The sequence below is a fragment of the Haliaeetus albicilla genome, chromosome 19, assembly GCF_947461875.1.
Source record: "Haliaeetus albicilla chromosome 19, bHalAlb1.1, whole genome shotgun sequence".
Classification (NCBI taxonomy): Eukaryota; Metazoa; Chordata; class Aves; order Accipitriformes; family Accipitridae; genus Haliaeetus; species Haliaeetus albicilla.
The window spans coordinates 24,911,914-24,936,818 of record NC_091501.1 but is presented as its reverse complement, the minus strand read 5'-3'; the positions used below and the strand labels follow the sequence as shown (position 1 = coordinate 24,936,818).

At 45.4% G+C, this 24,905-nt stretch overlaps 1 protein-coding gene across 3 annotated transcripts in view; it reads right to left on the bottom strand.

The window, feature by feature from the left end:
- Positions 1–3,831: 3,831 nt before the first annotated feature.
- The window catches only part of LOC104323056 (potassium voltage-gated channel subfamily KQT member 1), a 517,159-nt gene continuing 496,085 nt past the window's right edge, over positions 3,832–24,905 (bottom strand). Inside the window, exon 17 of one of the 3 annotated variants that reach the window (XM_069806849.1) lies at positions 3,832–3,996. In XM_069806849.1, coding sequence (XP_069662950.1) covers positions 3,976–3,996 — 21 coding nt within the window. In that variant the 3' untranslated portion in view covers positions 3,832–3,975. Of the gene's footprint in view, positions 3,997–13,314; positions 14,642–24,905 lie in introns of those variants that run through there. The other 2 variants (XM_069806840.1, XR_011328745.1) reach the window with 2 other exon arrangements.

Below are 24,905 nucleotides of genomic sequence, written 5' to 3'. Positions count from 1 at the left end.
CAGGAGACAAAGTGTGATGGATGCCCAACTTCCTCGGGATCCTCGGAAGAATCCTCGCCCTCGGCTGTGAGAGCAGCTACTGTGAGCTCCGAGCATTTAAAAATCATATCGCTAAAGATGAGGGTGGAGGGCTGAGATTTTCCAGAGCCTTTAAGAAGTGTTCTACTAGGCACTTGGATTCCTGTGTTATTAAGATGCTTTTGAAGCTTTTACCCAGGAGAGACTAACTTTAGGCACCCACTTTTGAGAATCTTAGCCAGAGGGAAAACAAACCACTGATAAAAGTTAGACAGAGTCTGTGTTTTGGAAATCTTCCCACAGTTATTTACACATCTGTGTATTATCTTGTATTGGTCACTGGTTTTTATATGTGTATGTGTGGTTTGTTTGGTTTTTTTTACAGTGCACCTACCACAAACCTCAATTCAAATACAACCCAAACAACCAGGCAGTCACTAGCATGTCGGGACCCTATCCAGGGTGCATGTTCTGTAGAGGATGAGCGCATACAATTTAAGCAACAGTCTCCTGAAGCACAGATGCACAATAGGCTGTCAAATGTTACCTGGCTCAGTTCTCATCGCGTGGCAAGTTCGCAGCTGCTCTTTGAATATTGAAGGTGATGTGGTGAGTGCTCAGTAACAGACACCAAAGCCAGCGAAGAAATCTGCTATTGCAGAAAAACTTGACTTTGACCTTTCCTCATAACTAAGCTTCTTCTCCCCCCCCCCCCTTACTTTACATTCTTTTAAGAATTGTGAGGCCCCAGAGACTTGAGGGAAAATTCATACAGCTCAGGTCATTTTGCCAGTCTGTGCAGCCGTTCAGTCAGTAATAAACACTCTAGCAGGGCAATGATTATTAGAATAGTAGGGGGCATTCTAGCCAGCAAGCCACATGAAAATGATAGACAGTTGCTGAAATCAAGAGAACTACAAAGCAAAGGAACAAAAGCATAAGTAAGTGAATCATTAGGCTGGGCTCAGAGACGTGACATACCAAGTGCTGTGCCTCCTATAAATTTGGTGAGTTGATGATTTACCATAGCATGGCTTTTCAGTAAAGAAAATGAAAACTTCAGGAGGGCTCTTCAGTTCCAAGAAACAGCACCAAGAGAAACATACCCTTTGTGTCACAACAGCTGACTTGGTATTAAAAGCATTGATACCAGTGAATGAGGCTGGAAGAGGCTTCAGACTCTCTCATTCCTATTAGGGTTTAAAAGCACTAGTGCCAGATCCTGCAGTTCTTACTCAAGCAAAGCTCCCATTGATGTGTTCTTAATCTGGAAAAAGTCAACATGGATATTTATGGAGCTGTAGTGCCTAGGGGCTCTAATAAAAACTGTGCTAGACATTGTACCTATATTTAGTAGCAGCCAGTTCATGTCTCATAGAACTTGTGGTCTGCATAGACAAGACTGATAAAGCAGATATGGGGTAGGAATTGCTGTTAGTCCTGTTTTACAGCTGGGAAGTGAAGGTTAGAGATTGCAGGGGGATTTTCAAAGCCACATAGTGATGTTGGATATTTATTTCCCATGCATTTTAAAGGGAATTGGACATACAGATGCCTTGGTTGTGTTGAAAGGCTCAGCCAAACACAGGCATCCCAGTTTTGGCAGTATGACGGGAAGTCTGTGACGGATGTATAATTAGTTTAGATCTAGACATTCCAGGCCAGTCTGCTACGCCAAGAACATCCATTTTTGGAGAGAGTTTGCCTCAAGTTAGGGCTGCAGAATTCCGACCTATGGACAATGGCTGCCATCAACGTATGGCTATAAAACCAAATAGGTCAGAAACAGAGAGAGAGGGAAATGGGAACCCACAGAACCATGATTACTCTGAAACCTCCTTTGTCTTTGGTGCATGTGGCTGTCCCTTCTTGCATTTTGTGGAAGCCACCTGAAACCCACCAAACCTTGACTGCATCGCAACTGGATACCTAAGCCCAGGCTGGTTAGCTGTAGAGAACGCCTTCAAGTGAAATTTGGCAACTGTGCCTGGAGCATCTAGGTCCATAGAAACCTAACCTGTCACAGGAATTTCCAGGCCAATGGCAACCACCATGCCTTGGAAAGACACCAACAAGGCAGAGAAAAGAGCTTGGAAAATTGGAAAGGGTTCAGAAAAAAGCTCACCAAGTGATCTGAAGCCTAGGAATCTGTCTTAGGTTGAGAGTCGTCAGAAGCTCCATGTATTTTACTCAAGGAAAGACTGCAAAGTGATTTAGTAGAAACATCAGTATGGGCAGTGACTTTTGAAAAGAAGCAAGGTGATTTTTTTCGTAATTTATCTGACTGCTACCTGCGAGATTCTGTGACTGAAAAGTGCCCCTGGACAAATTTGGGCACAAAATCTTATTTATTTTGCAAAAGATTAATTTCACCACTAAACCAGCAGATTCTCCATCACTGAAAGATTTGACAGCAAACCTGAAGCTTTTCTCAAAGCTGTGGCCTTAGCCAGGCAGAAGTGTTCAGTTTGATCCAGGAGTTACTTTGTGAGGAGCAAAGGACAAGAGTGAGGCAAGACGGTCGCTGCACCTTTTAACTCAGAAGCTGAGAAAGTCAAATAGAAAAAAGAATTTTTATCAGCTACTGCCTTAAAAATTCCTGTAGTATTTCCTTAAGGTTGCATATTTCTTGTCATCATACACAAGACTTCTTGGATCGGAGCTCTTGCAGCCTCCTGCAAATTTATTAGCTAGCCATTTCAGACTAATGAAATCAGTCAACGTAATGGATACAACGCATACCTAAATATAATCAAATTAAGAATGCAGGCTCTCTCCTAACTTTGGATGAGATCTGGAGAGGCCCCAAACAGGATTGTCTAATGTATTTGAGGTCACTATGGGGCCCGATTTTCAGAAGCACTTACTGTGTGGCCATCATTCTTCTGCTATTTGCGTCCCAGCACAGGTCAGCATCCCCTGCGCTGTGCTCTTTGGGAAAGGTGGTCTCATTCCTGGTCCTAAGCCCTCAAAAAAACGGTCCCATGATTTGCAGATGCTCTTCCCAACAGGATTCAGCTCTTAACAGAAATGTTGTGACTTAAGTCTGCCGGTACTGAGTTTGCTCCTACTTGAATTTCCACACTGGAAGCACTAGGTCTTTAAAGACTCACTCATTTCCAGTTCTAGCTTAAACAGAAGTTTGTTTATATGTGAGTATTATATTTTAAAAAAATCAGATAAAAACAACAGCAGAATAACAGTAATAATAAAAGTCTGAGTTAGCAAAACAAGGGGATCAGATGCATGAGTGAAAATAATGAATTACACCAGCTTGTGAATACAGAGCCACTGTACTTCCATTTTACTCTGCATTTCACTGCTCCAAAAATGCCCACTGTCTTTAGTGGACAAGCCCTCGATCCTATAAAAATGAAAAGACTGTAACTTGTCCTTTTAATGCCTTTTTTTCCCCTCTCCTAATGGATCATCTGGAAAATAGAAGGGCAGAGGTTTACTGCGGGGGGAGAAGGGAAAAAACCCAGCATCTCCCAGAATACCCATCCAGCACCCCATGAACATCGAGAGACAAGCAGGGATGCCGTGCGCCGTCAGCTGCTGGGTTCCCCTCCGCTTGCCTCCTCCCCACCTGTTCCCAGGCCCCTCTGCAAGTGTGAGATGGGATTTCAGCGAGCGGAGTCCTGGGAGGGGGGCGAGCCGGGGGGGCCAGGAGGCAGAGCACGGCTGGCCGGGCTGACACATCCAGGATGAAATGTCCAGGTGCAGGGAGCAGGAACAAAAAAAAAAAAAAAAAAAAGAAAAAAAAAGAAGAAGAAAATAAAAGGCTCATGCGTGCATGCACACAAATCAATAAAAAGTGTAATGCATCTTTCTTTAATTAAATCCCACCCTTGAATTCGCTGGGCAGCCCTGGCCGGCGGCGACCTCTGCTCCCCTCCGGTTTGTTGACTGGCACAGCTGTTAGTAAATCACCTGCTGGTGCGGCTCTCTGGGGCTTTAAAGGTCATCTGTCAGCGGCTGCTGGGGAGAGATAAAGAAGAAAAACAGAACCAAAAGTCTGGAAAAAAAAAAAAAAAGGCATTTTATGAAAGCCAAGCCGTTTGAGCACTCTGCGTCCAACCTTTCCACTGTTTACCTTGCTGGCACCTGGGGGCGGAGGGGCTGTTTTTATTCATCCAATTCCCCTTTCTCTTGTCTATGCATTTTTCCAAGTTTCCAACTACTTCTATAATCCTTTTGTTTTAAGCTTTTCTTTCCTGCAGGGGAATCCATAACCCCGCTTCAACAGCTCTGCTGAGTCCCCGAGAGCCACACACAACTCCCTGTGGGAGAGGGTGATGTTGCTTGGATGCGGGGGGGAAGCAGAGGATCCCTCCTCCCGGCACCCCTTTCCGCGCTCCCTTGCCCCCCAGCACCCGGTGCTGTGCCCTGACGTGGCCGGGCGTGCAGGACGGCGGTGGTGGGAAGGACACGGAGTGCATTTCGCCCTCTTCTCGGGCTTTGGCTGGTAGGAGCTGCAGTCAGGAGAGGTCTGGAGGATGCCCCCATGTCCCCTGCTTCACTTGGGAGCTGGTTTTAAGCTGCGGGGCTCGCCCTGTTGGTGCCCGCCTGAGCCGCACTGCGGCTGCATTGCAGCCATGCCCGTGCCATGTACCCCATTGATCTGGAGCCGTACCTTGACGTCCCAGCTTGACCTCCTTCCTTCTTCACCACCCTGGACTTGGCAGGTGATCGGGGATAGTGGTTGAACCCGCTCTGCTGGTCTTGCTCGAGTCCTGTGGGACTACGTCCTGGTGGGTGAGAGCATGGCCTCTGCCGACCTTGTTATCGCTCCCCCCGGGCATCTCCCCTCCTCACGCATTGCAGCCAGCCCTCATACCCCCTCACTCCCCGCTCCAGGTTACTTTAGGAGAAGCCAGAAGAAGCTATGCAACCTCAGCCTGCTGTTTCATTTCCAGTGACCTGTGGCTCCAGGGCCCCAGTGCTTCTCCAAACCAGTCATGTAGATAAGGACTGCCTATTGAAAGCCAAACACATCACTTCACCCAAATTGGAGAGTGGATTGGGCGGAGGGGGGAGTACATGGAGCAGTTCTGTCCCAGGACATGAAAAAACATGATTGTCATAGGTGATTCCTTGTCACAAACCACTCCTTCAGCTATTTATGCTTGAAGGGATAAGCTGGTTTTATGCCTATTCAACAGTTCCGCTGTCACCTTAATTTTCAGCTTCATGCAAAACGTTGTCGGTGAAAATGATGTTATTTTTACAAAATGGGTACATGGAAAAGGCCCAGATAATTTGGGAGCTTTTTTTCTGCCTGATAATTACTGACATATTTTCAATAATTTATCATTTTAACTCAGCACTGAACACACAGCAACCTTCTCAGACTTTGATCCCAAGCCAGGCAGAATGTGCAGGTTCTGGTGCAACTTCAATTTTTTTTGCTTTGGGTTCATTCATATATTAAACTCAAAGGGAAACTCAGGGATCTGAGAACCCGCTCAAAGCAATGCCACTTGCAAAACTGATTGCAGTCATTGCGCACCTCCATCATGTCTGTCTCTGTTCGTTTCCAAACACATGCATTTTCTGTGGAATAAAAACTACTCTCTGCCATTGCAATATATGGGTTTTGCAGGCCACTGGAAAATTTTGACTCTAATTCAGAGCTCCAGTAAGGTTAGTGAAACTAGGTCTTCTTTTAACCTACCAACTGTTTATTCAGACACATGGTAAGAGACATCAAGCCAAATTCATTTGTGGTGTAAGTCTATTGCCTCCATTAGATTCTTACCTGCATTGAATTTAGCCTGCTTTGACCACAGACCCATCAAGCACATAACCTCTCAGTGGTCTGTGCCTCTGCAGCAGTTTTCATTCTTGTCCCTAATGCTCTTCCTTGTAAAGCCCGTGGAGAGGAATGACCATAGGCTGTCAGCTGCAGCCCTTTGGACTAGAGCTTGGTTGATGCTGATGTTTATTGCTATAGCTTTCCTAATGCAATAGCCTTCCTAATCTGGAAGACTGGCTTAACTGGACTGTTGTGTGGGGAATAACATGATAACAAAGAGGAGAGGAAGCATCAGGGCAGTAAAAGAGACATACATGGCCCTGAGGATGGGGACTTTGTTGGTCTCTTACTGCACTCTGCTAGTCTCTGACCAAAGCAGTAGCCTTCTGGGAGTTGACCAATGGGGTTGGTGGAATCCAAGAGTGATGACACTCACGGTGTAGCCAAACTGAAGAATTTGGTGCAGTACTGACGTGTCACAGGAGCTGTCCCTAGCTCTTCTTGGCCTCCTGACCTGCTATCAAAGAGAAACTTGTACTTACAGTACCAACCATTAGAAGTAGAAAGGAGAAAAAAATCAGTAGTTGGCAAAATCATTTGTTTAGCTTGGAAGAAATGAGCTGTTTAGTGTTTCAGAAAGGGGAAAATTCTCAGCAAAGAAAACAAAAAGAATGAGGACACTGCATCAGGCAATTGCCCTTCTGTTGCAGGAATAGTGCACGGGTACTTCCCTTTCTCCCGCATCTTGATGATACAAACCCCAGCTCCTCCACTAAAAACATTAAGCTACTTGAAGGGCCCTACAGACCAGGCATGGGATGGATCTCTCTCTGCATCAGAAATGGTTAGGATTTCTCTCCATGAGAAGGACTGGGGTCATTTGGATCAAAACTCAGAAGCTACTTGCAAAGTCTCCCACGTCACCAAACTTCAGGAGCGGATTAGCTTCATGCTACGCTGTAGGACATGACAAAGGGCAAGCTGTAGGCAGAGGGGAACGAGCACACTGCCTTTGCCTGCTCTCATATCACCTGCGGTGTCAGAGATGACTGAACTATGAGCTGGGTGAGCCTTAACAAAATCATTGCTCACCTGAAAAGCAGAGGCCAGGAGATGTGGTGAGACCCCGCTCCTGTCCCTTCTGCTGCTCAGGGACTCTGAACGTCTTGGCAGCAAGTGGTACTTATGGGCATCCAGTGCTATGCTTATCCTGCTGTAAGCATTTCCATCTCTCAGGGCATGCTTTATTGAGCATTCCTTTTGTCTTTTGGCAAAGAAAACAGCCTCTTAGACCTTTTTGGTGAGGGTTGTCTATAACCTGTGAGTTGGCCAGAGGCTGCTTCGTTTGAAACACCGGGGACTTTGCTTCTCTGTAGCTTGGTCCTTAGGTAAAGTAGGTGTAAAATGCTACTAGGTATTTGGCTGTGTTTAGGCTCTCCTAACAACAGACGTGACAACCCAAGGTACACGGCAGTAAAGAAGAAAAGCTGCATTGTAGCTATGCATAAGAAGTACTCGACAGGTATTTTTGAAATGTGAATTTTCTTTCCCCTCTAAGGCTGAGGTAAGTCTCAGGCAAATGCTTAGCAGACATTGCTCTTGAAAATTATGATTCTTTGGTTAAACAAAGAACAACCTTTGCCAGTCTGATTGGACAGACGAGCTACAGCAGTTACATTAATCACAGAGTTCAAAAATCCCCTTCCCTTCAGCGCTCTCATGGAGTTGGTCCCTTCCCCGCAGCTCCACCCACCCCAGAGGGAGATCAAATAACATCACGAAGATGAGTTAAAATTCTGTTCACAAACCCACATGTACCAAATCCAAACCCTGAGACGAACGGGTGCTCAGCCAGGAATCTAAGCAGAGACATTGTACTTTTACGGAGTCATCTGGGAGCCACTGTAAACCATAATAAGGGCTAAACACAACATAGTAAGTATTTTGGCAAAACAGCTCATTGTAGGGAAGGCGTTCTTTGCCGGTTTACTCTTTCGCGTCTGACAGACTCTGTTTACGTATGACGGGGAGAGAGCAGGAGAGAGCAGGAGAGAGCAGATGCACATCCCCAGCACCAATAACATCAATATAATCCAGAACTTGGGGTTCCCTGGAGGTTAGAAAAGCATGTGGTATGCAGTGGGAAAAAGGATAATGACCATTGACAGGAGATTCAAAAAGTTAGTTAGACTTTTTTCTCTCTTTCAGTGTTTAATATTTCCAGCTACTTTTGACTGTCTCTTGACTAAGAGGTTGCTTTAACTAAGAGAAGAGGTTGCTCTTCAGGTAGGCTGAGAGGAACTCAAACCTTTTCCTACCAGGGAGGTAGAACAGTACCACTGTGTTTAGTTTTGCTGTCTGGGTTCTGCCTGAGCTAGAAATGATGCCTGAGAGAGATCTCCACCTGGGCTCTTCACCATGCTTTTCCTGGGCCATTACAATGATTTTAGCATGTGCTCCTTCAGAATACTAAATAATGCAATTTTGATGACCGAGATTCTTCACCCGATGGCATTTTAGTCCCTAAACCATGCATTTCTTTTTAGACACATTGTTCAGACTGTTCAGAAAAGTGCTGAATGAACCCTGCCATTTAAGGCTCCATGAGCTATAGCACATCCTAAATATATTTATGAGTACAGACCCTTCAGGGCTTAGGTTTGAAACATCAGCAAGAAGAGAAAACCGCTTGAGGTACCGAGAAGAGGCACCAAAAGAATCCTGCTCATTCTCCATACCCAGTGAGCTGGGAGCTTAGTCATCACCCTATGGAGGTGAGAGGGACTTCCAGCACAGGCTCCTCTGGCGATGCCAGGGCAAGGCAGGTGGATGGAAAACCTCCAGGGCCACTAAATGGACCCATTTCTGAAATGGGCAGTGGTGGCTGGAGAGTCTTTTCTCACTTTTTACTCTCCAGAGATGGAGAGAGTGTTCCAGATGAGGCAGCAGATTTCTGATCTGTGACCCATATCGGCTGTTTTGGGGGCACAGTTACATTTCCTCAGGCATGAAAGCCCCTGGCTGATGAAAGCTGAACTTCTTATCTCCCTCACTGCTGCAGCCTTATCATACAGAGGACTTTAATCCCACATATCACTTCAGAAATATCGTCATTAAAGATCTGCCTATACATTTTGAGATAAGATTGGTTCACGATAGTATTACTGACTATGTAATTATGGAAATGAGAAAATAACCCCCTCAGGCTTTATTTAATGACTTCTGAGCATCTTGCATCATCATAGGCAGACATCAGGCTTCAGGATGCCATGCATTATTAAAAGGAATGTGGAAAATCTTGTTTTGGTTGGTGTCGATGTCTCTAGTAAGGGAGGACACCATGTATCTTCACAGTGAAATTGAATCGGGTAGAAAAACATGTGATCTTTTTAAAAATAAATAGCTAATCTTTACTTGATCTCCTGTACTTCTGTCTTTTGATGCATTGGTAAACTGCATTCCTGACAGCCACCCTTGCTGATACTGTGGCCTTGAGAGACCTTGGCCGCCTGGTCTATGCCTCTGTTCTGAATCAAAAGACAATGTGGGACCGTTGCAGACCTGGCTGCACAGTGCAGGTAACTTCACTGAACCATGTTAATTCATGGTATTATTACTATTTTACTGATGCGAGAAGAGTTGCTGTAGGAATGAGCTTGCTGAATGTACTCTTTGGTCAGCAGTTAGTTAGGTGTGTGATGTGTGTGCTGGACTCCCAGCATGGAGAAATAATGAACATCAGTGCACTAATGTTAGTAGAAATGGAGATGAAAACACACAAATGGACTTCCCTGGGAATACTTTCTGTAGTTTTGCCTCATGTCAGAGCCACTGCTGAGAGGGAACACTCGTTATCACACCCATTTTTACAAAGGGTAGTAAGGAGGACCCTGAGAACTGCTGACCAGTCAGCCTCACTTTAGTGCCCAGCAAGATCATGGAACAGATCCTCCTGGAAGTTATGTTGAAGCATATGGAGGACAAGGAGGTGATTAGAGACAGCCAGCATAGCTTCACCAAGGGCAAATCATGCCTGACTTATCTAGTGCCCTTCTACAATGGAGTGACTGCATCAGTTGGGCAAGAGCAAAAGATGTAATCTACCTGGACTTCTGTAAGGCCTTTGATAGGCTCCCCCATAACATTCTTACCACTAAATTGGAGAGATATGAATAGAATATTAGAAGGATAAAGAATTGACTGGATGGTTGCATCCAAAGAGTTTCAGTTAACAGCTCAATGTTGAAATGGAAACCAGTGACAAGTGATGTCGCCCAAGGGTCTGTACTGGGACCAATACTATTTAACAACATCTTCATTAATGAAATGATTGAGTGCACCCTTAGCAAGTCTGCAGATGACACCAAGCTGAGTGGTGCAGTTGATACGCTTCAGGGCAGGGATGCCATCCAGAGGGACTGTTACAGGCTTAAGGAGTGGGCCCATGTGAAACTCATGAAGTTCAACAAGGCCAAGTGCAAGGTCCTGCAGCTGGATAGGGCAATCCCCCACATCAGTACAGACTGGCTGATGAATTGATTGAGAGCAGCCCTGTGGAGATGGGCCTGGGGTTACTGGTAGATGTAAAATTGGACATGATTCTGTAATTCTATAATACTATGATTCTATGAGAGGAAATGGCCTCAAGTTGCGCCAGGGGAGGTTTAGGTTGGATATTAGGAAAAATTTCTTTACCAAAACAGTTGTTAGGCATTGGAACAGGCTGCCCAGGGAAGTGGTGGAGTCACCATCCCTGGAGGTGCTCAAAAAATGTGTAGATGTGGCACTTCAGGATATGGTTTAGTGGGCATGGTTGATGGTTGGACTTGATGATCTTAAAGGTCTTTTCCAAACTAAACAATTCTATGATTCTATGAGCAATGTGCGCTTGCAGCCCAGAAAGTCAATCATATTCTAGGTAGCATAAAAAGAAGCATGGCTAGTAGGTCAAGGGAGGTGATTCTCCCCCTCTACTCTACTTTTGTGAGACCCCACCTGGAGCGCTGCATCCAGCTCTGGGCCCCCCAGTACAAGAAAGACATGGACTAGAGCATGTCCAGAGGAGGGCCACAAAAATGGGAGAGGGCTGGAACACCTCTCCTGTGAAGAAAGGCTGAGAGAGCTGGGGTTGTTCAGCCTGGAGAAGTCCTCTGGGAGACCTTATTGTGGCCTTTCAATATATAAAGGGGGCTTATAAGAAAGATGGGGACAGACTTTTTACCAGGGCCTGCAGTGACAGCACAAGGGACAATGGTTTTAAACTGAAAGAGGGTAGATTTAGACTGTATCTAAGGAAGTTGTGGGTGCCCCATCATTGGAAGTGTTCAAGGTCAGGTTGGACAGGGTTTTGCACAGCCTGATCTAGTGAAAGATGTCAGTGCCTATGGCAGGGATGTTGGACTAGAAGATCTTTAAACGTCCCTTCTAACCCAAACCATTCTATGGTTCCATGATACTCACAATATTCAGAAAGATAATGCACATAAATTTAAATTCTTTCCAATCACATGCAAGAATTATGGCAAGTTTCCCTTAGAACTCTTCCAGAAGACACTATTGGTAGTGTTTCATCCAACAGATCCATCCTGCAGTAAGCAAAGTTTGCGAAACCTGCAATAGTGCACCTGATGGTTTTCTGATACTGTTCCTTGATGGGATCATATCATGACTTCATAGGACTTGTATTGCAAGAGAACTCCTCAGGGTTTTGGAGTTTCCTGAAGGTCATCCCTATGTTTCTTCCCTGCTCTTTCCACTTCATTGTTGCTACATGCTCAATGACCTAGCTCTGATGCTGGTACTGCCTGTGTAGTGGATGGTAAGGCCTGACAAAAACACATCGAGTAGAAGCCAGTTCTTGCCTTGGGAAATCATAGCTTGCTGCTGAATGTTTGCTGATAGCACACCTTGGTAGAGGGGCACTCAAAATACTCATGACATGCAAATGTAGTAATATGCAGTCTGTTCACTGTGCAAAACCATCTCTGCTCAGAAGAAGGGTCAGGGAGTATTACCAGATGGTCGCATCAGTGTTACTCCTGGATACTTTTACCCCTGGGCAATCAGAAAGATTTTGCTAGATATCAACTCTTGTCCTAGCTGTGGGTGTGGAGATTTGCTTAAGTAAGGCTAAGCTATGTTGCTTTTATTGTTTTACCATTAATCTCACAACATGGTGTGAAAATGGGTCTCCCACCAATCTTCTTCCTTCCTCACTGCAATTTGTTCAGGCCACACCCTTATCTCTTCATCGTGGCAATAGTGATGGTCGCCGACACGTGTTGCTGGTGCTGTCTGAACACGTTATGCCACATCGCAGTGTTCGCAGTCACCTGCTGTGAAGGGGATGGATGGCCAGCACTGCTGGATTTTCAAACCCTTAAAGGCTCAGGCGCTGGCCTCAGTGAAGACTTGCTGCAGAAACTTTGGCTTGTGTTTAAAAAAAAAGGCACGTGCACGTGCACACACACGCATGCACACATTCTTTTTTTCTGAAGGGCCCACTGTGTGCCTCTTCATCCTTTCCTCCCACCCACTCATCCCTTCTGACGCTCTCCATAGCTGAGACCACTTGTATTTTATTTAACTGAATTTTCCAGGGAAGGGCATTTAGTGTGTTTTCCAGGCACTTCAGAGCAGTAGGTGTTACTGTATGTACAGTGCCTTAACACTTCTATTGAGACTCATTAGTAAGTAAAATACTGTTGCATGCCTCAGTCCACCAAAGACTGACCACGCATACCCTCACACAAATACCTGCAGTGCACCCGAAGGAAGTTTCACCTTCTGTTGGCCACAGAAGTCCCTGAGCCCTTCTGCTGAAAGCTGCACTGCTCGTCTTCTGAACCTCGGTGGCAAAGGGACCTCCAGGGAGATTTTTTACCTGTAGCTGATGAAATAGTTCCTACCCTTGGTGGCCAGTTGCCCTTTTAGCTCTGAGTGGCCAGAGTCAGTGAGGTTATATGAAGGACCGTTGCAGAAGCTCATGACCCTGACTGAAAGCCAGGAGAAACTCAATGCTCTGACAATGATTATTTACCATTTTCCCATGTTACATGCTGTATTTGGTCATGTTCAGTTACTCTGTAGTAATCAGACAAGATGGAACGGCAGCTTGTCAGCTGATTTAATTAAAACCACATTGCTTTTTTTTTTTTATTGCCTCTCACACATCATTAATATTCTGTCTAAGACGCGCCTGCAATCTAAAGATTGGAATCAGTCTCATTGTGCTCTTTCCAAGCTTGAATTCCCAGACACACAAACCTGGGAAAGAGTTTTAAAGGGACAGGTAATAGTTAGAAGCTAATTTGATTACATTGAAATGGACCAGTCATTGGTCCAAATAAATGCTTATTAAGGGACCAGTCTTTCAGGTTGCTTTTAAATGCAGTGCAGGCTTTGCTTCCATGGATATGAGTGGGAATAGAATATATTTAGGATTTCCCAGGAATCAGGTCTTTGCTCTGCAGACTTCCGCTCATTCAAATGGTTGGTTATGCAAATATATTAAAAAGACTTGAGTAAATAACACTGCACCCTTTTTAGCTTGGTTTATTATTTACATATTTAGCAACAGTGTTGTATCGTCCTTTTTCTGGAATGCCAGGTAAGATCCATTTCACAGTGACAGTATGTCAGCCAGCATATGCACTCGATTTGCAACCAGATTACAAGGGAAAAAAAAAAAAGTCTAGCATTTAAAATTCTATACAGCAGTTTATTTAAACAGCGATTAACTTTCATCAACAGTATGTGCATTTCTGTTTTCTTTAAGAAACCCTGCCATTCTCAATCACAGCTGCAGCCTTCCTGCAGCACCCTGTTACTCAGTGACTTGAACTGAGCTTTACAGATATTTCACAGCCAATTACCGTACAGGTTTCTTACGTTAAAATTAAGGCAACTGGAGTCAACAACCACTGCTGAATGAAGGTAAAAGCTTGAGAACATTTTGCATAACAGTCATCAGCGTAGCTGATAGCTATTACAGTGTTCTTGTGCAGTAAGCCTACGCAGATACTATCTCTCTTGCCTGTCTGTTCCAACATGCATCTCATCTCATTTGCAACCCTTTGCTTTAATTAGCTGAAGTCTTTGCTTCAGCCTTTCATATGTCAACCAGCCTGTATACACTTCCATATTTTTAATCAGTAGCCTGTTGTCTTTACTTTGTCATTCGCAGTAGCATATAAATCTGCCCTTCTTATGATCCTCACTGCTTGGTAGAAGTCAAAACATGCTGTTTAATTTTCCTGTTCACTGATTTCCATTTGTTTCATGTTCAAATGCTGGCTCTTTTCCCCCTTTTGGGCATGCTGTGAGCATTAAACTTAGTGATTAAATGCCAAAAAACCAGTCCTTTTCCCCTTCCGCGCCCACGAATGGGTCATCCTAACCCTCGCTCGGATGCTTTACCTCAACAGCGCGCCCCGTGCGTGTGCAGCGAGCCTAAATGGGGCTGGCTGCCCGGGACCGCCATCGGCTGACAGAGGTTAGCTAACGATGGCTAATTAAACAGGTGCAAAACTTATGTGCCCTCCTAGGGTCGTGACTGTCTTCCTGCTGCTGCTTCTCATTTTTTTATTTAATCTACTACAGCAGAATATTTCATTTCACCCACCACACGGCCGAATCCTGACACACCAAGACTTAAAAATAACCGGACGTAAAAGAATGAGAGGGTGACATGTGGCTGTCCTCCGGCTTTCAAATTTTCCGGTTCACTGGGGGGGAATCCGAGGTTGTCTGTAGCTGTCTGACAGGTGGGGTGGCTGGCCCTGACATCTGTGCCTGTGGCTGATCCCCAAACTGAGCCTGGAGCGTGTTCAGGATGTCATCCAGCTTCTGGTCCATCTGCACGACCTGTTAAGGAATCAGAAAGCAGACGAGCTGTCAAATGGTCGCACGTGCTTCTGGTGAGAGGCATTCACTGGCCAAAAGCTCTGGATGGATAAAGCCTGGCATGGAGTGTGGGCGTCTGAGGAAGACCAGCTCCTCTGAGTTTTGCCTAGCCTGTTGCTCTGGAGAGATCGAATGAGGCTACGAAGTCACAGGGAGGGCTGTAAAGCCGCGTGAAGCGGCAGCAGAAGGACGGGACGTCGGTGGCCCAAGGACTTGACCCCTTGAGTCAGCCATTTTGTCTCTCAGCCTTTTCCCAGGGTTGCCAGCTTCTCTCGGCGATGATGCATCCTGCAAATATCTGCCCTGAAACTCTCTTTCGCTCTTCGGTTTATGGTGAATGTTTTTTCCCACTACCTCTCCCAGCGCTTCACCACCCTTAGTTGTAGGACATCATGCTTTCCATTACTGTCTTGGGAAACGAAACGGCTCCCCTCCCTTCACACTGTAAATAGATGCCTCTGTGATACATGTTACAGTCAGAGATCCTACCAGATACGGTGTTTATTCCCATGCATTGTTAGGAGGACAGCCTACCGAAAACCACATAATAATACCAATGACTTCATTAAAAAAAAAGAACAACTGTTCTATAGGAAGCTTGACGTGCTAATCCCTCCTCTCATTTCTTTGCTTTCCAGCTGAAATTTCTCAGGCATAGTCCCCAGGCAGGGGAGTCTTTTCTAGTTATTATTATTTTTAAGTAGGGAAAGGCAAATCTGGATTTTTTAAAGGGACGCTGCTCTCACACTTCCTACTGCTTTTGTGACATTCTGGCCTTTTCTAGGAGCGCCAAGCAGGCGTTATCCCGTTGCGCTGCCAGGGCTTGCCTTCACTGCAAATGGTGTCCCGCTCACCCACTGGGACAGACTGGGGACTGGTGACTGCTCTGGTTTGGTCTGATGGCAAAACTGTGGCCAGCATCGTGTAAGCAACTGGGATTGCTTCTAATAATGCTTGAATACAGTGCAGCTTTGTTTAATAGATGAGCCCAAGAAAAATGAGCATTTTGAAGAACATTGGATAGTTCACTTTACAGTTATCTGCTGTGAAACTCTGAGCCTCTGAAAACTGTGATCTGTCCCAGTGGGTCTAATAAACTTCGATAGCAAACCTTTTAAAGTGATATCAGATCTAAACTGAGCTTTCATTAAAAAGGGAGACAGAGAGAATGAGAGAGAAGGATTCCAGCATTTTTCTGTGCAAAGATAACTTTGGAAATAGCCATTGGCAGCATGGACTGAAAGTTTAGCAGGCTGAGATTGCTTTAAAAACCAAGGCAAAGAAAATCACCTTATCCGCTTTCCCCTCCTCTGCCTTTTCTCACTCCAAGTGTCGCTCCCCTGGGGGCCCCTCAAACCTCGAGGTACCAGGAGCTTATTCATGTTATATCATTTTGGCAACCACTGTTCTCTCCTATATACAACCTGCCGGGGGAAGGAGGAGTGGAGTCTCTCTCCTACCTCACGGAGGGAGAGATGTGCTCGTCTCTCATTTCTACTTTCATGCCAACCGTCTTCTAGTAGAAGAGCCCCTCTCCCTGCATCTGCTTTGGTGTGGGTGTGGGTTATCTGGGGCACTATTTTTAAGCAGCAAGGAGGGAGTATTTAGAGGGTGGGTGACACGGCATAGCCCTTCACTAGGATTTCTGCCCATGGGCTTTCAGGCTCATGGCCGGCACTGCCCGAGCCGTGACCGGAGCGGGCAGGGCAAGGTGTGTGGGCATGGGAGGATGGGGGCTGCTCACTGCAGCCCCCCCAGGTCCAGGGCGGTTGGTGCCAAGCCTGGCTTGGGATGAGTGACAGTCAAACATCAACTGGGGGAGATGCTGACGCTCTCTGGTTGAGGGGAAGGGATGCCAGCAGAGGCTGTGCCCGGCAGAGGAGCAGCCGCTTCCCGGCCAGCCTGACCCCATGCCGCCGGCGGCATCTCTGCCTTTTCCTGCATCTCATGAGCTGCTAGGAGAGCGTGGTCGATGCTGCTGCGGTAGGTCTCTCTCTCTGGTGTGGTCACGGACAGAAGCACTGACAGTGCTCTCATCTCGGGCACAACAGCTACACGTTCTGCTCAGCATTAACTCGGTTGGCAGTCTGGAAGTCACTAGTGGTTTAAGGGTTAAGCAGCATGGAATTAATTTAAAAACCACAGCATTTATTTTCTCCTCCATTCTTGAAAAGCCTGTTTGGCTGATGCTGGTAATGACTCAACAGAATCTTTCTTAAGCAGAAGCGTTGCGCAGAGAGAAACTAAAGCAGAACTAATACATTACAGTAGGGTAAAAAGAGGTGTAGGCAGGGAAATGGGATCAGGCAGATGAAAGATCTTTTGGGGCTTTCTTTTGTGAGGCTTTGTTGATTTTGATCTGCACGCTTGATCTTAGATAAGCTATGCCTGCATATTCCATGTCATTTAAACTTGCTGTATTTCTCTGTATTTTGCCAACTCAGTGAAAGAAAGTGATGTAGAATAATTTTATGCACTTTTCTTTCCAGAAGAGGAGGGTGGAGAATGTAAATATTCATTTGTAGGGAGGGAAAATGAGAAATTGATACATAAGGGAGTAGATTACACTACACGCTGTCACACCTTCCACATAAGGATCTGCAAATATTTCCTGAACATTAACAAATGAAGCTGCTCAGTTCTCCTGTGTCAACCGTATACACGGGAGGGTTTTAGTGGTTATTTTTGAGATTAGAAGCAGGACCATGCAAAATTAAGTGACCCATAAGAAGATGTGGTCAGGGGCAGATCTCTTCTAATTCTTAGCTTTGCGTTTTATACACAGGTTCAAGCCACCACTTTCTGGCTTCAGATGCTCTAAAATATGCCTTACTTTGAACATACAACTAGACTGGTAAAACTTTAGTCAGAAAGACAAATTCTTAGGTATCTTGTCGGATTGGAGCCTGTTAAAAAGGGGTCAAGTTTGGAGGCTGGTTAACTGTGATTAAGGAGTGACAAAAGGAAAGCTATGGACACTTCAAGGCTTGACTGAAGTCAGTAGGATGACTTGCAGGGTTAGGAGACTTTTCACATGGGTGCAGGTTTTTCACAAGAGAGTCCTGGTTTTAGGTTTCTCCAAAACCACCTAGCAGCTATTACTTTCCTTAAGCCCAAACGGAACGAGTTGCCGGTTTTGAGTAACACACCCAGGCAAGCGTGCGGGCAAAGGGTTAAATTGTGCAACATGTTTTTCGGCTGAGTAAAGTGAGAAGCCATCCAGGGCTGGCTGCAGAGTTTCCAGAGAGATGTGATATGGCCCTCGCAGGCTCTGTGGAGACAGGTGAGTTTGGCAGCTGTCCACGGGCAAATGGCAACAAAACTTCTGTTCTCCCACATCACAAAAGCGCTCCGGAGACGATCTATAAAATTGTTAAAATGCTTTTATATCCTTTCAACTGCCCTGTAGAAAGGAGACTTGCAAAAGCAGTTTAGAATATTACACTGTTGTTATTGGGGCTATGAGGTGAGCTGAAGGAGTGTTGAAATGTATATTCATTTTAACATCCCCCCGTGAAAGGGGGCTGGACTCCATGGTGACATGCAGGACTGTTAGACAAATAAAATGTCTTGCAACCAGCTCCAGTGAGTCACAGCAAGCCATGAACGGGAACTGGGTCACTCAACCTGTGGGACGCAGGGCGTCTCTGCCCTTCACCTCTGGCACCAGGTTGGCTTTCAATACCTATGTGCCGTTTGAGGTTGCTTTTGAGCCTCTGTTTGTGAAAGCTGGTGTCTCTAAATACCTCCTTTTACCTCGGTGGGCTCCTGCTGCAGAAATGCCTTGTGGAGAAGGGGACCCTAGGAATGGCAGCAGCATGGAGGAGGAGGGCTGGATCATGCTGGGGATTTGCCAAATGCTGGACAGATTCCTAACTCCCCCGAGAGCTTTTTTTCTGACATGTTTTGCACACGCACACCATAAACAAAATGCATATGTGGAAAACTCAGTTGGAGTAGCCACATGGTCTCCCCCAAATCCTCTCACTTTAAGCCAGAAATATCCCTCCCCCCAGGTTTTGCCTATCTTTTTAATATGATTCCTGGAGGCTGGGAGAGCCAATATCAATTATGCACACAACACACTGACTTGAACTCTTTCCAGAGGAGTAGCAGAAGGGGAAGATGGTCTGCTGGAGCACTGAAGTAAATCTGTAAACCCACAAATACACTCATGTGTTGCTAAGTGGGTGGAGCTTTGTATCAAAAGCTAAACCCCATAAATCAAATAAAGTTGCTGTCACCTCCTTAAGGCTCTGCTCTCTCCCTGCCTGTAGCAGTCCTACATGAACTGATCAAAATGGCTGAGCTGTACAGCCTTCGTGCAGTTGTCTGCAACGTGTCTGGGCTGCTGGTACTGGGGATGCAGCACGACATGGAGGAGCGAGAGAAGACAGCCCAGTTTGTGTTACCAATCAAAATGTCATGGAGCAACAGCAAGTTCTGCTTTTGGTTAAGCTAGATTGACTTTGGCTTCCTGTTTGCCTCACTCAAGTGGGGAAAACTATGAAGCTGTGCCCACAGGACAGCCCAAGGTGTCGTGGCGGGGTGGAGGACTGGAAGAGACACTGCGTTGTTGAGCCCCATCCCCTGCTATTGGAGCCACTGTACGATAGGTGCTTTGGTTCTGGAAGCCCCACAAGACACCCAGGCTTCCTCTCCTCCATGTGCAGTCCTCATCCCACAACAAACTGCAAACCTAAGCATGGATGACCAAGAGCCATCAAAGCACAGTGGACCACAGAAGGCGAGCAAGGGCATTCCCAGAGTCTCTGCAAGGTGTTATGTGATATTTTCCAGCTGACACTGCAAAGTCAACCACACCTGGGGCCAGAGCTGCCGCGGCCATGCAAACACCACATCCCAGCCCAGAGTCTCCGAACCACCAGAGTCCTCAGTTCAGCCCACTGAACACCCCTTCTCTAGCACTGGCCCAACTTTGGGCTCACAGGTTTACCACCACGTAGACATGTCCCCCTAAGACCCTACCATTTCCCCTCTTTCCAACCTTTGCTGCAGCTCCTGGCTTCCAAGGTAGCTAGAATGAAGGAGGATCCACTTGCTGCAGCTCTGACTTAGAAACACTTGATTTGAGGGCTTTAACACCAACTGCTTGGAGAAGAGTCATCTGATGGGTAGGATTTATTTTGTATGGAGAGAAGAGTGTATGTGAACTTTTGTCTGCCATGAGCTATTCTACCTTGCACGTACTTATTTCTGAATATTGCCAGCTTGTTATCTGTGATAGGTCACCTAAGGTCTAGTTCACAGGAGAAAATGCTATCAGTTTAGTAAAATCAGATGTGATTTAGTTGAACTAGTGCAATCCATTTTATGGATGCTTCCATTTCTGCCTTGTGTAACATACTGATTTAGCTTAAGCTCGTTATCCAGAAATTCGTGCCATTTTCTCGTGTTGACCAGGTCTGTCACATGATTTTTCTTCTCATACCAGATGGTGGACTGATTTGATTAGATCCTGTAAAGCCTATGTTTAGCTTTATGTGCACATCTGGTCTTGTAGCTTCTCTCTGCCTACAGTTACACCCAATTATTCAAACATACTAATTGCCTATCATACGGTTCGAAGTCTGAATTGTTTATTTTAGGAATCGCTTTATTTTTTAGCATGTCCCTGAGTGGATTCATTGCTGTCCAGAGACTGCTGATTCTGGGAAGGGAAATCTTTTCTCTGCAGCACTGTGTGCAAAACTGCCTCCCTCTCACCTTGCTTCTCCCCTGTTAGAGAAACATCATTGAGGTGAAATGCTAAAGCCACCGAAACATGTTTTTTTTTTTGTTTTTAGCATAGCCAGACAATGCAAATGTTGATGTAGCCTGTTGGTAGCTGTCTGTGAGGAAGCAAATGGCCGCACTGGCCATTAGAGACCATGAATAGCTTGGGGAGATTTCTCTTGTGCGAGGTGCAGCTCTAGTGCAGGCTCTGTCAGCCTGGTCCAGCAAAGTGCTTATGGATGTGTTAGCTTGAAGCATGTGAAGATTCTTGCTGAGTTCACCAAATATTTAAGTGCTTTGCTGGACCGGAGCCAGAACGGTCAACAGTTTGCAAGACTATACCGTTAGGATAAGCTTTTGGAGTCTCCTGAAGGACTCATACACACATATGCACAGAAATATACTATTTTTCAGGTCTCTGAGGAGTGATAATTGGCATCTACCATGGCATCCTTCATGAAATGACTTTGGCATCCGTATTAGCAGAGACCTAGCATTGAAACAACAACAACAACAAGAGGGCTTTGATGAACAGGCTCCCATTAACTGGCTGTTTTTGGGATGAGTTGTAACAGATTTGGAATTGGCCTCAATCCTAAAAAGATGCTGTATCCCAAAGCAAGGTTGCCAGGTGGCACGTACACAGGGAAACATCTCACCGTGGTGTGTCAATGTCTCACAGCCAACTGCCAGCGCTCCCTGCCCCAACACTGAGCTGTGCAGCTCCTCGCTTCATTCTGCTGAGGGTGCAAACAGCACAGAAAGACCAGCTTCAGTCGATGGGAGCTTTTGCCACTAGCCTCAAAGGTCAGGCAAACAGGTACATGAGCAGAAGCTACACAAAGCCCACTTCCATGACAGCCTATTGTTCTGGCAGACCCAATTCTCCATGAACACCAAAAATATATTAACCACCAAACTGCCTTGTTTGACTTATTCCGTGTACCCCTTAGCAGATATCGGTTGTTTATTTTCATTCCATGAAACTTATCTAGATAAGTCCACAATTTTCCAGGCCTCCCTTCCTTTATCCCAAACATCCCCACCCGTTCTTAGGTCAGGTGTTATAACCTTTGGTGCCCTAGAATATAGTAATCTTTATTTTAAGTCTAGCTTCATTTATTTTGGTTTCCATCTACCTTTCCTGTTTAAATGGAAACACAAAGGTCTATCCCTCTGCACTTTGTTTCTGGGGTATTTCCTGTGGGTACCCTCTTGGTGAGCATTATATTTTTATATTTCCTATGCCACAGTTGCACTGATGAACTTCTGCAGTAAGACCTGTGTCTGTGGTTGCTGCTTCTGGTGTAAGATGCCGTTCGCTTAATTGCTAAGCAGCTCTCAAGAGTTCAGCCCTGGGTTCCTAAAGCAGGCCTGGTCAGCACACAGATTATGTTAGCAGTGTTACTGCTTCAGGGAAGGTGTGATATTTTTCTTTCAAATGAATCCTGGCTTCCTAAGCAAATGAGGTTTAGCTGATGATGTATCTGTGTATATGGTGCCACAGCAGCTTTGGAGTAAACTGGCCGGCTTCACACATTTGCCAGAGAGTCGGAGTCCTTTTACAGATAAAAAGTTTGGACAGATTTCTGAAAGTTGGGCACTTGTGCAGAAGACAGACATTCAAATTAGTGCCTCATTGAAGGAAAGGCAGAAGAGGAAGGTGAACTGTATTATTAGACCCTGGAGAATCCACACAGGATGCCCTGACCACAGGAAAAGCTTTATTCAGCTCTTGCCCCTTATTAGCCTCGGATAATCAACCACAAAATACAGAGCCACAGGAAACCAGGCAGCATAATTTCTACTGCTCCCAGAAGTACTTGTTTCTAGCTGAAGAATTCAAGTGGTGCCACTCTTTGAGTGGACACAACGGTAATGTTCCACAGCTGCCGTTATGCAGCAGCTCTCGGCTGCTGGCTGTGCTGTAACTACTGCCAGAGCTTGTCTCATTTTAGCTATTTGCACATGCACCTGTGTGTCTGTTTGCAGCCAGTGCTTTGAAACATTTGGGTTTTTTCCCCTGATTTTCCCCCGGTAGGTAAATCAGACTTTGCAGAACTCTCTTTCTCTTGATTTACATACATAAATGGTTATTTTTGTTGTTACAGGATGTTTCATTCTTTACTCCCCTCCAGATCCTGCTCAGATCCTCCCTGTAATCTTGCCATCTCTCTTTGCGACATCGCTCTTCAGCCGCACCCTGGATGACGCACTGCCATTTCTCAGCTCATTATATTGTGTGGCTACAAGTCCTGCTGCAAAACCAGCGTGGAAAGAAACAACACACAAAAATAACAAAGCTAGTCCAGCCTCAAAGGTGGATATGCAGCTACTGTGAGTCACACCTTAATTTCACAATAAAGCAACCTTGGAACTTATGCTCCCAGATGCTGATTAATTTAATTTTTAAATCTCTAAACAATGCTGGACAGAGAGAAACAAGAAAAAGAAAATGAAGTACTGAGTATTTAAATGGTGCCAAAGGAGCACTGAGAAAGAAGTGGCCCTAACCTTTCTTTCACTAGATGGATGCGATAAGCTCAGCATTTTAGATGGGTGTGATGAACTCAGTGTTTGTGCCTCACCTAACACTTTGAAGAGATGATATCAAGCCTTCTACACTCGGATTGTTTTGCCTTTACTTTTGCTTTTTTGAGTTGTATTAAATTCCTCCATGAGAACAAAATCTAACCTCACCAGCCTTATGACTAGACAGGCTTCACCAGTTCCTGTAATGGGGAGGACACTTTGGACTGTGCTGCAGCTGGTTTGATTCTTCTCAGCTGAGTTGCAAGGATTACGTACTGATACTGAAATCAGCGGGTGAATTCCCTTAATCCAGGCCTACTGACCTGACATCCACCTAAGGTAGCATCTAGTTAGCACAGCTGATGGACTGTGTATGACAAGGTTACATTTCTATGCCTTATCACAAGTATTGATACACAACTGCTCTCTATTGGTACTTATACACACAAAGCTTTACTTCAAATTATCAGTCCATCTGGTTTTATAGGCTGGCAAGAAAGGCAAATAGAGATGGAGAGAGGGAGTGTTATTATTGGGAGGAGCACAGGCATTATGGTGATGGTGATCTAGATAGCAAGACATGTAGGTACTAGAAATGTTCCAGGCAGTTCTTGTCGGACTAGACCAGAACTTCATAAACCCAAGCTCCAGTCTACTCCCCAGCACAGCCTTCCTGCATTGAGGACAAATCACTTCCTGGATGAACCTCATCAATTTTTGTTAACCACATGAATCAAATAATCTGCCATTTCTTCTCTTTCTGACATGAAATCACATGAAATTGGATACGTTTGAGTCTTGGTGCAACACAGAAGACACAGATGTACAAAAGATAAGAGTGATCTAAAACAGGGACTGAAATGTTGGCTGTAAGAAGCAAGTAAGTTGTATTGGAAAAAGGAAGATCAGTCCCTGTTGGAAGAGGACAGGAGGAGAGAAGATGGTGGTTCTCCTTTCTCTTTCCTACTGTTGGCTCTTTGAGGATTGAAATGGACACGGCAGAGCAAGGCTGGAAGTGTGGCATGGTGGTCATGCCAGGAAAAAAAATTAATTGGGAAGAAAAAGGATGATTGTCTGGAGATCAGAGGGTGTCACTGGGAGGCCACCATCTGGGCTTCTATTTTCAGCTCTGCGAAAGAATTGTCATACCATTTAGCCAAACCCTGTAGCAAAACTAAGGGCTGGTCCGTGTGCAGATTTGTGCTGATGTCAGGAAATCAAGCCTGTGTCTGGACACTCATTTTGATGTGCCCTATTTCGGTGAAAGTGATGAAGTAAGCTTCATAGGAGCTGACTCGTAAGGGTCTTGGAAAGTGAAAACCGTACCTTTGCACTATGCGCTGTTGAAAAGGGTGAATGAAAACTTCTGCCCTTATTTCTTCTCTACTCTGCAGGGGCCAAGTCTCTAGGGTCATCTTTAAGTAACAAGTTCACTGAAACTCTCCCACCCTTTGAAGGATGCCGCAAGCCTTGCTTAATGCACACAACACAATTTGAGGAAGAAGCTACAGAAGCACAACGTGGTGTTATGTATTTAAATCATGAGGATTACAAAACACCATTGTTTGCTCATTAAAACACAGAAACCCAAAGCAAGTAAAATATTATCAGACAGTGCTGATTGAGGGCGTAGCAGTTCTTGATTCTTACTGATTCAAACATGCTTTGCTGAACCCTTTGGTTTTAGCCTGTCTGGCTTATCTGTGATTTGATGGATTTTACTAGCTCGCTTGTGTATACGAGGCCTGATTAACAGCACTGCCACACACATATTTTTAATGAATTCTTGAAAAAGTCACGGTGAGTGGGTGGACTCTAGACTGTCTGGTCCGGTTTTGCCGCCGCAGTGACCTGACGTTGAGGGTGTCTGTCTGTCTGTTCAGCCATACCAAGCCACAGCATTCGGTCCCAGATCAGCAAAAGCCACAGGCATAAACTGTGCAGCAAAAGCAACTAC